We start from the raw sequence: 14,080 nt of genomic DNA, 5'->3' as shown, positions 1-14,080 counted from the left end.
AGTAAATATATAAAAATTATTTTACAAATAATACTTAATGTTTCTGCATTGAAGAAATAAATAGATGAGAAGATTAAATCTTTTATTTCACAAAGTTTTTAAAAGACACAAAACATAAACCTATTTATACATAAAGGAAAATAAGAACTCTAAGCAAGAGCTTATCATGGTGACATTACCCATCATTCTTTACCTTTAAACCCTTTCCTTGGGTAGCCGTTCAGAAATAAGGACCAGCGAATTTTGTTATCTGGATATCTTTTATCGTGGTATAAGTTAAGCTCTTGGATGAATGTGTCATCATTTCATTTAGAGCATTACTACTTATCAGAAAATCTTATTTTTCTTCTGTGATACATAAGCCAGTTCCATTTGGAATTTCTAAAGGCCTAATTTTAGTCAATATTTTCAAAGTATGATAAAGCTCAGAAATAATTTGTTAATTAAGATAACAAATATTAGCCAGTAAAATGAAACCGAGACAAGACTCTAAAATAATGTATTGGTTAGTAGTCAATCCACATTTATGAACATTAGCATATATTAGTGAACAGTTATGTTAAGGCAAAAGACTCTCTCAGATATAATCTATTTCCATCAATATGTTAAAGATTATCAAAATCTAAAATATATTTTATAATATAATAAGTAACATGAAATGATTTCAAAAAGGAATTTCTATGTTAGAGTTTGTTATTAGAAAGGTACCATAAAAGTATAATGGGAAATAAAATTTTAGTTATTTAATAAAAGGTGGAAAGATAGAAAGATAAGCTTTTAAGTATTTACGTAGATTAATGAATTATTTGCCAAATTCTCCTGAAATGACACCTAGTTCCTATTAAATCACTGGATACTTGCTATATGAGTTATTTTTCTTTAGAACTGTATTTTTTTAAGGAGTCCTTTTTTTTTTTTTTTTTTTTTTTTTTGCGGTACGCGGGCCTCTCACTACTGTGGCCTCTCCCGCCGCAGAGCACAGGCTCTGGACGCGCAGGCCCAGCGGCCATGGCTCACGGGCCCAGCTGCTCTGCGGCATGTGGGATCTTCCCGGACCGGGGCACGAACCCGTGCCCCCTGCATCGGCAGGCGGACCCCCAACCACTGCGCCACCAGGGAAGCCCAAGGAGTCCATTTTTATCACAGAAATTTACCTAAACTTATACATATATTAATAGTTATATATAGTAAGTGAAAATGCCCTTATCTGAAATTAATACATTGTATAATATCAAAATCTTCATAGTCTTTTTTAGAAAACAGAAAAGAGAGAGAAATAAAGAATAAATTAGCTACAACATTTACATTGAGTAGATATGAAGCCTTTGAAATCTACAACGATATTTTATATTTTGGTCATCACTTAATTCTATTTGCATTTCTCTTGCTTTAGTATTTTAATAGTATTAATAATATAGTTTGCATCATGTTTACCTGAACACTTTGTATGTTATATGTTTTTAAAAGAATATCTTGCTTCTTTTTGATTAGAATTTTCTATAAAAGACATTAGTTGAAAAATTAACTTCTTACCTAAAGCTACTATCCTCCTTAATCATTTTCAAATAATGGGTAAAGCTGCATCTTTGTGAATTTATTTTTGAAAACTTGGTTATTTTAGTAGAAACAGACACCAGAAATTGAAGGTTGAATGTATTTCTATGACTCACATACAGTATGGTGTAGCCTTTTCAAATTTTATCCTAGAGCACTTTTTTAAACGTGCATTAGAATACAGCTGTTCTCTCTGAAATGGTCCCTTTTTACAATGGTGAAATTTAACAAACTATTTTTATAATCTTTTGAATATCATTTTTGCATTCTGGAATTAATTAATGGATTATAAAAGTTCCAGATACTTTTGTTTTGTTAAAAAAAATAAACACCCGTATTTGAATCTTCTGATAGCAAAACAAGCAATATACCATTTAGGGTTGAAATATATAATATTTGAACTATGGTTCTATATATTTCAAAATTCATATTTTTTTATGAATAGATTTATCTATTTGTCCTATAAAACTTAGCTTTCTATGAAGTGAATCACTTAATGATATTATCGCTTTGGATATAAAATTGGCCTATATATAAGTGCTTCATTCCTCACCCACACCTACCTCTCCAAAAGAAAGTCTACCAGTAGTCTCGCACAGTAGTGAGCAGTCTTAAATTAAAAACAATTGTGCATTAAAGCAAAGGAAGATATTTTTCATGTTAAAGCAGTTTTACCATTAAACATCTAAAGAGCTATAAACTATGAATGAATTACCTTTAAACCATGGTCTTTAAGGTTAAATTCATTTTCTGAATGCTTTTAGGAGTGACATTATGCTATCACCTTTTAAAATATTTTAAATGATAAAATTTTACATTTCACGAATAGTGCAGGAACAGGTTTAATTACGTATGTTTCCCTTTGCTTGGGAATTAAAATGCTGTAAATGCCATAAATTGAGTAAGTTTATCTCAGAATGAGGAATAGGGTATTTAGAGACAAATAAATACCCAATAACTATTTATAGCCTGAAAAGACGTGTTTAAGTCACAGTCAAAATACAGGTTACTTGTGTAAAATCTAGCCTACTGAATAAACAAGTATTTTTTAAATTAGAGTGAGTAATATGAGTAAAAACTTTTCAAATAAGAGACATTAAGAGAATTATAAATCTAATGTGTGATTCTCAATATTCCCAATTGCTTGCAAGTGTTTATCTGGATAACAGCATAACAGCAACAAAGGACTTCTTTAAATGGCATATTTTTCAGCTTTATTTCAAATGCTGTATAGCATAAGAACCCATTGTTCAGAGAGACATTTTAAGCCATGGAAAAAGAGTATGAAACATATTCCAAAGTGCTGAAGGAATTAATTGCCCTATTAGGTAATGAATACCCAAAAGAATGAGCATTAGTGATTTATGGCTTAAAGTGCTTGGGTCTGATCAGCATTTTGACTTCTTTGAAGGAGGACTTGTAGCCACCAGGTTGTGCCTCACTTATACCAGGCCAGGTCCCCCAGAAAATCCCATTTCGGACACCTCTGTATTTCTGGTGATAATATTTGCCATTTAAGTTTGCAGAAAGACATGCATCAAACCACCAGCCTGAACTGTAGTAGAGCCCACAGTTCCCAGAGGGGTATCGATCGTTGTCTCTATCCGGGGTGGTGAAAAACTTCAGATCGTGGTTGTAATGTTTACTGAAACGTAAGGCATCTCCAGCTGTGCCATTATAGTTGCCAATGTGTAAACGGTATTTGAGAAACTCATTGGCCACATAAAAGTGATCATACAAGGCATAGAGTTTGACACCGTTAAAGTCTTCAAGATCTATTCTTAGAATCATGTCCTTACTCTTAGTCAGAAGATGGATTTTATCGTTCCCCAGCCAAAATTCTCTTCTGGGGTTTCCAAAGCCTACTTTGTAGTCTTGCCATGTTCTGGTGAAGTTGGTGCTTCCATCAACACGTGCCTGCAGCACTGTCCAGCCTCCCCCCATGGTCTCCATGTCACAGAAAACTTCGAAGCTACTATTTTTGGGATCCGGTGTAACTCTGTAGAGCTCACTGCTTCTTTTGCCTATTGTGTAGTATTCAGAGCAATCTTTATATATAAGATGTTGAACTGCAGGGGTGAAAAAAGAAAGGCATTGGATTTTGTTGATAAAAACTAGGCATCTAAAGAATTCTTTATATGCACGAAAGCAGTTTTATAATTTGATCAATGGTGATAATGAAACCTCGCTCAGCTAAACTTACTTGAACCTGTTTAGCAAATGCTTGTTAACGCCTCAGAACAAGAACCTGGTGTCATAAAGCAGACAAAGCTCCCCAACACAGTCTTGGTTGGTAATAATACTGACACCACCAACAACAAACAACAACAAGAAGAAATAAAAGTGATAGTTTTAGTAACTTAGTAATATTTAGTGAGGGCTCCGCATGTGTTCTAGGGATTCTGCCAAAGACTTGATAACATTTTCACACTTAATCTGCACATGAACTTTATGATGTAGATATTATTAACAACCTGCTGGTGAGAAAGAATATTAGGCTCCAAAAGGATCCGTGGCTTGCCCAACTTCACAGAAGCTTTAAAGGGCAGAGCCGGGACAAAGCTCAGATCTGGCTGGCTGCAAAGCTTGTCCTTGTGACCATTGCATCCCTTGGTCCTGAAAGTCAGATGATTCCAACTCTCCTAGAACTGCATTCCATGTATACAGAGGAAGCACAGGCTTCTATATCCTTTCACCTAAAGAGGCTGATAGACTCCACTTTCAGGCAGTTTTATAGGATTGTTCCAAATGATTTATTAAAATTCTAAAATACAGCATTGATCAACATTTCCATTTATTTTACTTGCTTGACAATTAGATACAGAAGCGTACGTTGTTTTTTAAAACTTCAATAATATACCAATATTCTTACTCTGAATTCATTATCCAGGAAAATATTTAGCTAGTGTTTCACATGTCTGGTTTCTAGAAGGAAACCACAGGTGATTATGCTCAGGATTAGTGTAATAAACAGTTAATGTGGTTCTGTAGGAACCAATACAGATGTTTACTCCAAAATAATTTTTTAAAAAATTGGTACTGGATCAGGCAAGTTTAATACAAGCCACTTACGAGCCACAAATAATCTATTCATGTGTACTTAGAACTCAGAATATTCAGATAGTTCCCCAAAACTTAGTAGGAAAAAAGACAGTAGAATCTTGTTCTTGTCATTACAAATTGCCATGCAGTGACACATCTAATGTTCACCCACGTATGTCACACAAGATGTGAAACTCTGCCTTGCAATATGCAGGGCACATTTAGATGCAGGCGGCTGGGAGTATTAGCAACAGTGGTCCTGGAATCTCCCAAATACCTTCACTGGGGGAATCTACCTAGGGAAGATGCATGAGGTGCTTGTTTCAAAGGACCATGATCTCTGCTTCAGGCACCATATTCCTTCAACCTCACACTCATGCAGACATGGCTTTCCAAAGTGTGATAAGACCACCATCAGCAATGGTCCCAGAAACTCGTGGAAAAACCAGGGTTTGGGGGAACCAGTGCCACAGCTAGCAGTTCGTGGGCAGAACAGGCAGTTAGGTTTATGGCCTTTAACATATATTTATTAAAGCTAATTTAGATTATCAGCAAATAATCTGGATGGGGAAGATGGGTTCTATTGTTACATGCTTGAATTCTAGTGAAAGAGAGGAAGAAATAAGAATGTATTCCTTCCCTTAGTGGCATGCCAAAACTCCCCTTAAAATGTTTTTGGGCCACTAGGTCTCAAAGCAAAAAGTTTTGCACACATATGAAGCCATATAGCTGCTTTTATCCCATCTATAAAATCTCCCATTTCCACTAGACATTTGGGATTACAAACTGCAGATTACTTGCTAAAATCTTTCAGAGGTCTCTTGTTGCCGTATAAGGAGCAGTCACCTGACCACACAAATAAACTGATTTCCAAAGAACAGAGTACAACCACAAACACTGCCTTAACTCTACTGTTTTCAAACATTTCAGTGAAGAGATAAGTTAAACTCACTGAAACATTAAGGAATTCTCTTAGAATATTACTTAGCCATAAAAAGAAATGAAATTGAGTTATTTGTAGTGAGGTGGATGGACCTAGAGTCTGTCACACAGAGTGAAGTAAGTCAGAAAAACAAATACTGTATGCTAACACATATATATGGAATCTAAAAAAAAAAGAAAAAGAGGAAAAAAACGGTTCTGTAGAACCTAGGGGCAGGGCAGGAATAAAGATGCAGACGTAGAGAACGGACTTGAGGACATGGGGAAGGGGAAGGCGAAGCTGGGAGTAAGTGAGAGAGTGGCATGGACATATATACACTACCAAACGTAAAATAGCTAGTGGGAAGCAGCCGCATAGCACAGGGAGATCAGCTCGGTGCTTTGTGACCACCTAGAGGGGTGGGATAGGGAGGGTGGGAGGGAGACTCAAGAGGGAGAGGATATGGGGATATAGGTATATGTATAGCTGATTCACTTTGTTATACAGCAGAAACTAACACAACATTGTAAAGCAACTATACTCCAATAAGGATGTTTTTAAAAAAAAAAAAAAAGAAATTCTCTCCTTCCACTTCTGTTTGTGTGTAGCTCTGGCGTTAGCAAATAAGATCTTTGAAATTGAAAGTGCTTTCTAACGCGTACAGAACTCATGATTTTTTGTAATTAGGTCCTATTCCTTTCTGTGGGCACATGTGCAAAGATAATAGTTTTTTCTGTATTACCTTGATGAATAAAAGGCTTAACTTATATAATTCATCCTTTCTTTAACTTATATGCTCAGGTTAATGTTTATAGATACTGTCTAGCTATATAACATTCATGAACAAATGATAAGAAAACATTATTATACATACCTGGACGTGACTGTATTTGTTCTTGAGTGGGACACTTAGATGAACATTTGCCATCCAAACTATTGACAACAAATGTTAGGTTTGCCACTTTGCTATCAACATAATGTTCTATGTTGTTCATATTTACAAGATTCAGCTTCTCCAGGCGACCCTGAAGCACGTCGATCTCCTCCTTGGCATCCTTAAGGTCGGAGGACAGCTTGTTAACCTCGCTCTCTAACTCTCTGACTCTGTTGTCACCAGCTTCTCCCAGAGCTCCGGGTAACAGCAGTCCATTTCTGCCCGGGTCTCGGTTGTCATCAGCCTGCAGTTTGCAGTCTTGGCAAGACTTCTTCAGGCTCTTTACAATTTCCTTGAGGCTCTGGACTTCTTTGAACACCTCCTCGATCCTGCCAAACTGCTTGGGGAGCTGAATAGTCAGCGGGGGCAGGTTCACCTGGTAGGCACAGTCGCCTCCCTCCTCGCACTTTGCTCTGCTTTCTAGTCTCACCGGGCAGGCGTCCTGGGCCGCTTCATCTTTAATTTCCTCTGTTGCGTTGTTTGCCACAACCAAAAAACCACAAGCAGCAAGGACAGCGGAGCTCAGCCAGCACCACTTCGCCAGCTTCATCTTTGCGGTGGCGCTCGCCCCAGCAGGGAAGGGGGCCGGGCTGGAGCTCTTTTTAAGAGCTGCCGCTGCCTTCCTGAGTCAGGCTTTCCGTGTTCTCAGAAAAGGGCGGGAGCACTTTGCATCACCAGTGTCAGAAACGCGGAGGAAGAGAGGAGATCGTCCTCATCAAAGTCAGTGTGCCCAAAACGGTTATTTGTTCTCAATCAAAACCATCCGCTTTGGAATTCCTGCAGTTGGTCAGATGCACACACTCAACAGGTTTCACTTTCATCTTTTATTTTTAAAAAGCACAAGAAAAATCTTGACTCTTAAAATAATTATACTTGAAGTAAATCATTTCATGATACTTAACTCCACAGTGGGGTAAATGGCTTTTAAAGATAAAATTGAATGTGCTAGTTATCCAGATTATGTGAAGGACAGAAATGTTACAAAAATGGAAATGGTTCTTTTTCCTTCTTGGAATGGGGCATTGATAATTCTGTATTTGCTTCGCGTTGGGCTTTCAGGTGAAATCTCAAGCACTTAAAATTTTAAATATAATGAAGCTCAGCTTTCTGGTTCTTGCAGTGGACTTTCGTTTCATCTGTTTGAAAAGGGAAGAAAACTGGTAGAGAAAAAAGTGCTGCTTTCTATTTCTCCGACCACTGCATAGCATAGGAGGAATGTCTAACTGACAAAAACGCCGTTAAAAGACATCCTTGCCTTTCATCAAAACCAGCAGCCTTCCCCTTTGCTCTTCACCGATTCTGTGACTGTACTGTCCTTCCACATCTGCGTCCCATCTCGGTTCTGATTCTTCTTTTGTCTCCGACATCTTTGCCTTCCCTCCCCGCTGGCAGCCCTAGCAGGTCCCCTCTCTGTGTTTCTGCCTCCACAGTGGGCCCTCCACCTGGTCTCTAGGCCACTTGCTATGTCACTGCTTTGCCCCGAACATGTCTGCATTCATGACTTTTCACACTTTTCAAACCTTTTTTCATGGTTTTCAAACTCTTCTCCTGAGAGGCTGAGAACAGGAAGGGGGAACAGCTTCTACTGAAGGAACCGCCTCCTTTTCATTTATTTTACATATTGGCGTCTCAGGTAAGGTTTCTTATTAAAAAAGGATTTTATTGTTTTAAAAATAATTTCAAAATTATGGCTAAAAGTCTAAATTCTTATTGTACTATTTAAAGTGCTTTGTAATCTATCTCTTATTCATTTCTTTAACCTGATTTCCTATGACTTTTCTATAGACTCCTTCATTCCAGCCAAATGCTCCTATTCAGCCTAACTATTCACGGGCTCTAAATGTGTCAGACTCACTTTACACTTCCAAACTGTATTTACTCCTGGATATTCAGGAGACCTAGATTCCACCCCTGCATCTACTTCTTATTGGATCTATAGATCATTAACTTTGCTGAGCCTTGGTTCCTGTAACTGTGAAGGAGAAATCTGGCTATTCTCCCCTCAGATAGGAATGACAGTTACACAAATTCTGAGTGGTGCAGTGCTGAAGGAAACAAATGCAGTGTACAAAATGTAACACTCTTTCCAAACAAATCTGTCAGACATGTTCTACACACCTTATGTCTCATTCTCCTCCATCTTCTTCCAGCTTTTAAAAAAGTTAAGTTTCTTTTTCTCTTCATTCCATTTAATGTATTCAAACCAATTTTAGCATATTACATTTTTGACTAAAAATACCTATTTAGTCTCCTAATTTCATTTCTCTCTCCTCACCCACTTTCAAACTGTGACACTCCCCTACTGTAAGGGGAGAAAATGAATGATTAGGTAACTTTAAAAAGAAAGAGAATGATGATAATATAGATAATAGATTAAAATATCTTATAAAGTAGAAATATATAGGAACGATGTTTAGTTCAAGGTACATTATGAAATGCCTTTGACTTGATAGGCTATAAATCCACATATTTAGCCTGTCAAGTCCAGTCAAGAATTTATTAAAGATCTGTATACTCAGCACTATGCTAGAGCTTATAGAAGATGTATCCATCCATCCATCCATCCATCCTATATTAATTGAGCATCCCCTACGTGCAAGCCATTGTTCCAGGCACTTAGGCTACACTAGTGAACACATCAAACAAAAATCCCCTTTTCCTTCTTAGGAAGGGGTATTGAGGGCTTTGTATTTTGTTCACGTTGGACTTTCAAGTGAAATCATAAGCACTTTTAAGCTTTTCTAAATCTAACAAAGGTATAGCTTTCTGACTCTTGCATTGGGCTTTTGTTTCATCTCTGTGAATCAGGGATTTGCTTTCCAGGCACTGCTGTTGATTCTTGGGCCCTGCACACCCCATTTAGCCAAGGGCCAGTGGCATAGTTCCATCTAAAAAGCTTGGATGTGCTATGGGAACTGGCTCCTGTCCCTTAGGGACCGTAGAAAATACCCCAAATAAAGGCCAAAAATCACTTTATTAATCAGTTTTTATCGACACTAGTAAGTGGGAATTCTGGGTTCTTTTTTTTTTTTTTTTTTTTTTTTGCGGTACGCGGGCCTCTCACTGTTGTGGCCTCTCCCGTTGTGGAGCACAGGCTCCGGACGCGCAGGCTCAGCGGCCATGGCTCACGGGCCCAGCCGCTCCGCGGCATGTGGGATCTTCCCGGACTGGGGCACGAACCCGTGTCCCCTGCATCGGCAGGCGGACTCTCAACCACTGCGCCACCAGGGAAGCCCTGGGTTCTTAATTTTAAAAGATTATTGTTCACTTGCCAGAGGCAGACACTAAGTGACCACCACATGAAAGAGGCTTAATATGCCTAATGACTTTACAGCCCACGGGGGCAGAGAGTGTTGTGCTGCAGTCATGCAGGAAGCTTTCACAAATACTATCTCACTACATCCTCCCGTCTACACAATTACTTCCTGCACGTGCAGATGAGTAAAGAAAGGGTTCAAAGCAATAAATCACTTGCCTATGGTTTCGCACTTTTTAAAGGACAGTTGGAATTTGAACTTGGGTCCGACTCCAAAGTTCACGTCTTTTCCTGTGCCACCCTGCCATGTGGGGGGCAGGGAGATAATACTGCAAAGGAATATTGGTACCATGTTGTGGAGAGCCTGGTGCTTAAATCACTGCTTAGATCAGTGGGGAGCCACTGAAGGTTTTGAGCAAAGGAATCATATAATCAGTTAAGTATTTGAGAGAAATTAATCTATCACTGAAATTGGAGGTGCACTGGAAAGGGGAAGATTAGGCAAAAAGAGCAGTTTAGAGGCCATTTAAATAGTCCAAGTCACTGTTTCCCGAAGTGTGTTTTCTGGAACGTGAGTACCTAGATGTTGATAAATGTTATGTGACAACAGCATTCCAGGACAGGTGGCTCTGAAAATTATCAGTAATTTGCTAAAGTGCATCATGGCTGGCCAAGAAGAAACTAACATACGCTGCATTTTTCAAATTTTGGTTGATAATGGGAATCTTTTTTTTTTTTTCTAGCACCATTTTTCGGAATGAATCTTCTGCTAGAAACCAGTAGGAAATGCTGTGCTAGGTGAGAGGTGCTAGTGTAGTGGTGGGAACTAGGTAAGAGGTGAACTAGTGTGGTGGCAGGAGGGGTGCTAAAGGGGTAGCAACTATTTTTGTCAAAGAGTAATAGAATCTATAGAATATGATAAGGGACGAAAAATGGAAGGAGAGGGGAGAGTTGAGAGAGCACCATGAAATACGACTCCAACTGAAGTGACGTAATGTCATGGCAATGTCATGAGAGTAGAGAGGGAGCCGTGAGTTGGGGAGAGAGTAGTGGCCTTATTTCTGTTTTGAATAGAGTGACAAGCCACCAAGTAGAAATATCTAACATACAGTTGAACATCTAAGTATTACAAATAGCACAGAATGGATATGGATGTCCATGTGAAGCCACAGGAACCAAAAGGATGGTAAAATATGAGAACCCGAAGAGTGCTGTGTCACGAAGACCAGGAGAGAGGGTTTCAAAGAGGCAGCCATCAGATAATCAAAAACGTGAAGAGCTGATTTCTGGTCCTCAACTCCTACCGAATTCCCACCCTCCGACCATGACTCTCTGCCTTCTCCTTCTTGCTGGAAGACCTTTCCGGATTTTCTCATGGCCAGCCTGCCCTGACTCCTAGAATCGCCTACTGATTCCTCATGGCAGTGTCGGAAACTTCTACCCCATATCTGCTCTCAACCCGGAACCGATGCATTACGCCCACTTACAGACTTGTTTTTCAGATCTAAACAAATTATTTGACACCAATACATGTTGGGATTTTAAAGGAGCAAGGTATACTTTTATAAGCCCCATATGAAAATTAGTTTCATCAGTCTATATTCACAATATATTCAAACTTCTTTTTTTTTTTCTTACGCAAAGTATATTTAAGAGAGGATCTGCATTTACTGTATCTGGATCAGATTCCAAAGCAAATTTTCATTTCCCTTAATACAGTTTTCTTAAAATAAAGCAACCCTTTATGTTTCTATTTGTACCAAAGGAAGTAAGTAAATTTAATAACAATTATTATTTATAGTACTGAGATCCTTTTCTTGATATTATGCCTATTAATTTAACATATTTGTAGTTTCTAACTTACTAAATTTGATGGTTCTTTAGGGAGTACATGTTTTGGGATGAAAAATGAAAACATTCACTTTTTAATCTACTTGGTTTGAAATGTCAACAGTAAATAATGTTTATCTTAATATTCCTTAGAGGTCTTAGTCCTTGTTCATTATAAATTTCATGGAAAGAACTTTAAACAAAAGCCTGATTTCAGCAGCCCATAGAGAATTGCCTGATTTTGGTTAAAACTAGAATAATAGTTGGTAGGTTCTTTGTTATGTCTTGCAAGTACATCTCTAGCATAGATAAAGAGATCCAGACTAGGAAACACTCCAGCATGGACCTACCATGAAAGATCCACTATGTGAATCCTTAAGGGTCTGGATCAAGAGAAATATAGGGCAGAAATATCCAAAGGTCCACTCTTAGTAAGACTATAAAACATGCAGTCATCTGATGAACTAATGGCCTAGGTCTTCAGTGAGATATCCAGGGCTTCTCAGGTTAGAATTTTTTGAAACTGGAATATTTCATGGGAGTCTTGGAATGCCCATCTTATCAATGTCAATATCTTATCAACAAAATCTTTTACTGTGTATCCCACACCAAGCCAGGGATCATGGAGGAGCTAAGAGATCCATGGGGCATGGCATCTAATTTTCCTGTCATCTCTCTAAATTTCCAGAGACTCAATAAATTTCATATAACCAATGTTGAGGAAACAAAATATGTTTATTTTTATTTCTTGTATTGCAGATTGATCTTGAGTTTCCTTTTATATTCCTCAAACAAAACAAAAAATAAAATCATAATAAAGAAATCATAAAAATGAAATTGTGGCTTTCCCTGTCTTCCCTTTGTTTCTCATAATTTATGGTAGTTATGTTTTCTATAATGTCACCAAAAACACTGAATTAGAAAATACCAAACCATTGCTCCTAGGGGAAATACAGGGTTAGGCTTCTACGAGCCTCTGGTCCTAATATTTTTGTCAACTGATCAATATATAACCTTGTTTTCAGTGTGTTTCTGTTTAAAGACATCTTATTTAGTATATATTGTTGATTCATTAACACAGAATACATGACCAAGAGAACTATAATCATGCCTGAAGGAAGCTTATCTAACTCATGTATTTCCTCCTTAAGGTTCATCACAGCCTTCTTGCACTGAGGAACACTAGATAGCACCTCAGAACTATGCTCAGGGGCCATTTTAAACAGTGAAAACATCAGCAAAAAACACAAAAATGTGGAAAAACATGGCACTTAGACCACAAAAAGAGCACTTGGTTACAGTATGAGAGCTGAAATAAGACAACAGAGTGTTGACCTCTGAGCTCAGCTGGGAATGCATGTGTTGGGCAACTCGAACTTTTCACCACGTTGGCCATGTCTACAAATGGTCCCCAAAGCCCACAAGTATTATCCTGGAGTTATAAATAAATTCCAATAAGTAAGTGAATTTGCAAATATGCAATACATGAATAATGAGGATTGATTGTATACTGTTATAAAATCCAAGGCTTTAAATTCTTAGAAATGTCTATATATTCATTCTAAGTGTTAATTTGGTTTTATCTGTTTTATCACTTGCATTCCTTAGGGTATTATTTGCTTTGTTTGCCTTTACTTGGCATTTAAAATTAATATATAAATATGAATTTATAGAATATATAACATTACATATATCTATTATATGTTATATAATTTTATATAATATCATGCAATATCATATATGTTATATAATTACATAAACTTAAACTGAATAATAAAATTTAGCTTAGGAATTTATTTCAGTTCATTCATAAAAACAGTATGGGGCTTCCCTGGTGGCGCAGTGGTTGAGAGTCCGCCTGCCGATGCAGGGGACACGGGTTCGTGGCCTGGTCCGGGAGGATCCCACATGCCGCGGAGCGGCTGGGCCCGTGAGCCATGGCCGCTGAGCCTGCGCGTCCGGAGCCTGTGCTCCGCAACTGGCCACAACAGTGAGAGGCCTGCGTACCGCAAAAACAAAAACAAAAACAAAAAAAAACCAAACGGTATGCATCTTAATTTACTTTTTATGGAAAAATGAAAACAGTAAACTAATTCCATGCCAGTTGAATAATTTCATGCTGCATGTATGTCTTTTAAAAGCCTGTTCTTTCCTCTCTTTGAAACTTGTTTTTCAAGGACTCAAGTTTATCTTATGAAATATATATGTCAGCATATGAATTCTCAATAAATGTTAATTTAAAGGTGATTTCTACTGTGCTGGTAACTAAAGAAAATCTATGAAATGGAGTAAATCTTGTAGTTTTAATAGTAAACATGATTCAAAGTATGGCATTCTGAGGCATAGCATTAACTTATTAAGTTTACTTCTTTCTCCGCTTCTAGTTTGATATTATTTATGATTTGAGTCATATCCTATTGTTTGCAATGAAAATTTTTCAGAGTATAAGAAACTACTTCTTGATCATTATCAAGAGATGTAAAATTGCTTGGCCCTTATTTTACTTATTTTAAAGTGTCCACCATTATTTACCACAGCTTTC

At 37.7% G+C, this 14,080-nt stretch overlaps 2 protein-coding genes across 2 annotated transcripts in view; one reads left to right on the top strand and one right to left on the bottom strand.

Annotated features, from left to right (window-relative positions):
- The window catches only part of CCDC146 (coiled-coil domain containing 146), a gene marked incomplete at both ends in the record, with an annotated part of 114,874 nt that overhangs the window by 24,095 nt on the left and 76,699 nt on the right, over positions 1-14,080 (top strand). The window lies entirely within an intron of this gene.
- Positions 2,888-7,002, bottom strand: FGL2 (fibrinogen like 2; the record flags this gene model as incomplete). Its single annotated transcript, XM_079711105.1, has 2 exons — positions 2,888-3,623; positions 6,393-7,002. 2 exons carry the CDS (start codon positions 7,000-7,002, stop codon positions 2,917-2,919), a joined length of 1,317 nt encoding a protein of 438 aa, XP_079567231.1. The 3' UTR covers positions 2,888-2,916.

This window comes from Hyperoodon ampullatus, assembly GCF_949752795.1.
Source record: "Hyperoodon ampullatus genome assembly, chromosome: 9".
NCBI lineage: Eukaryota > Metazoa > Chordata > Mammalia > Artiodactyla > Ziphiidae > Hyperoodon > Hyperoodon ampullatus.
Note: the sequence above shows the minus strand (reverse complement) of the source record. Positions and strands in the feature narration are given on the sequence as shown.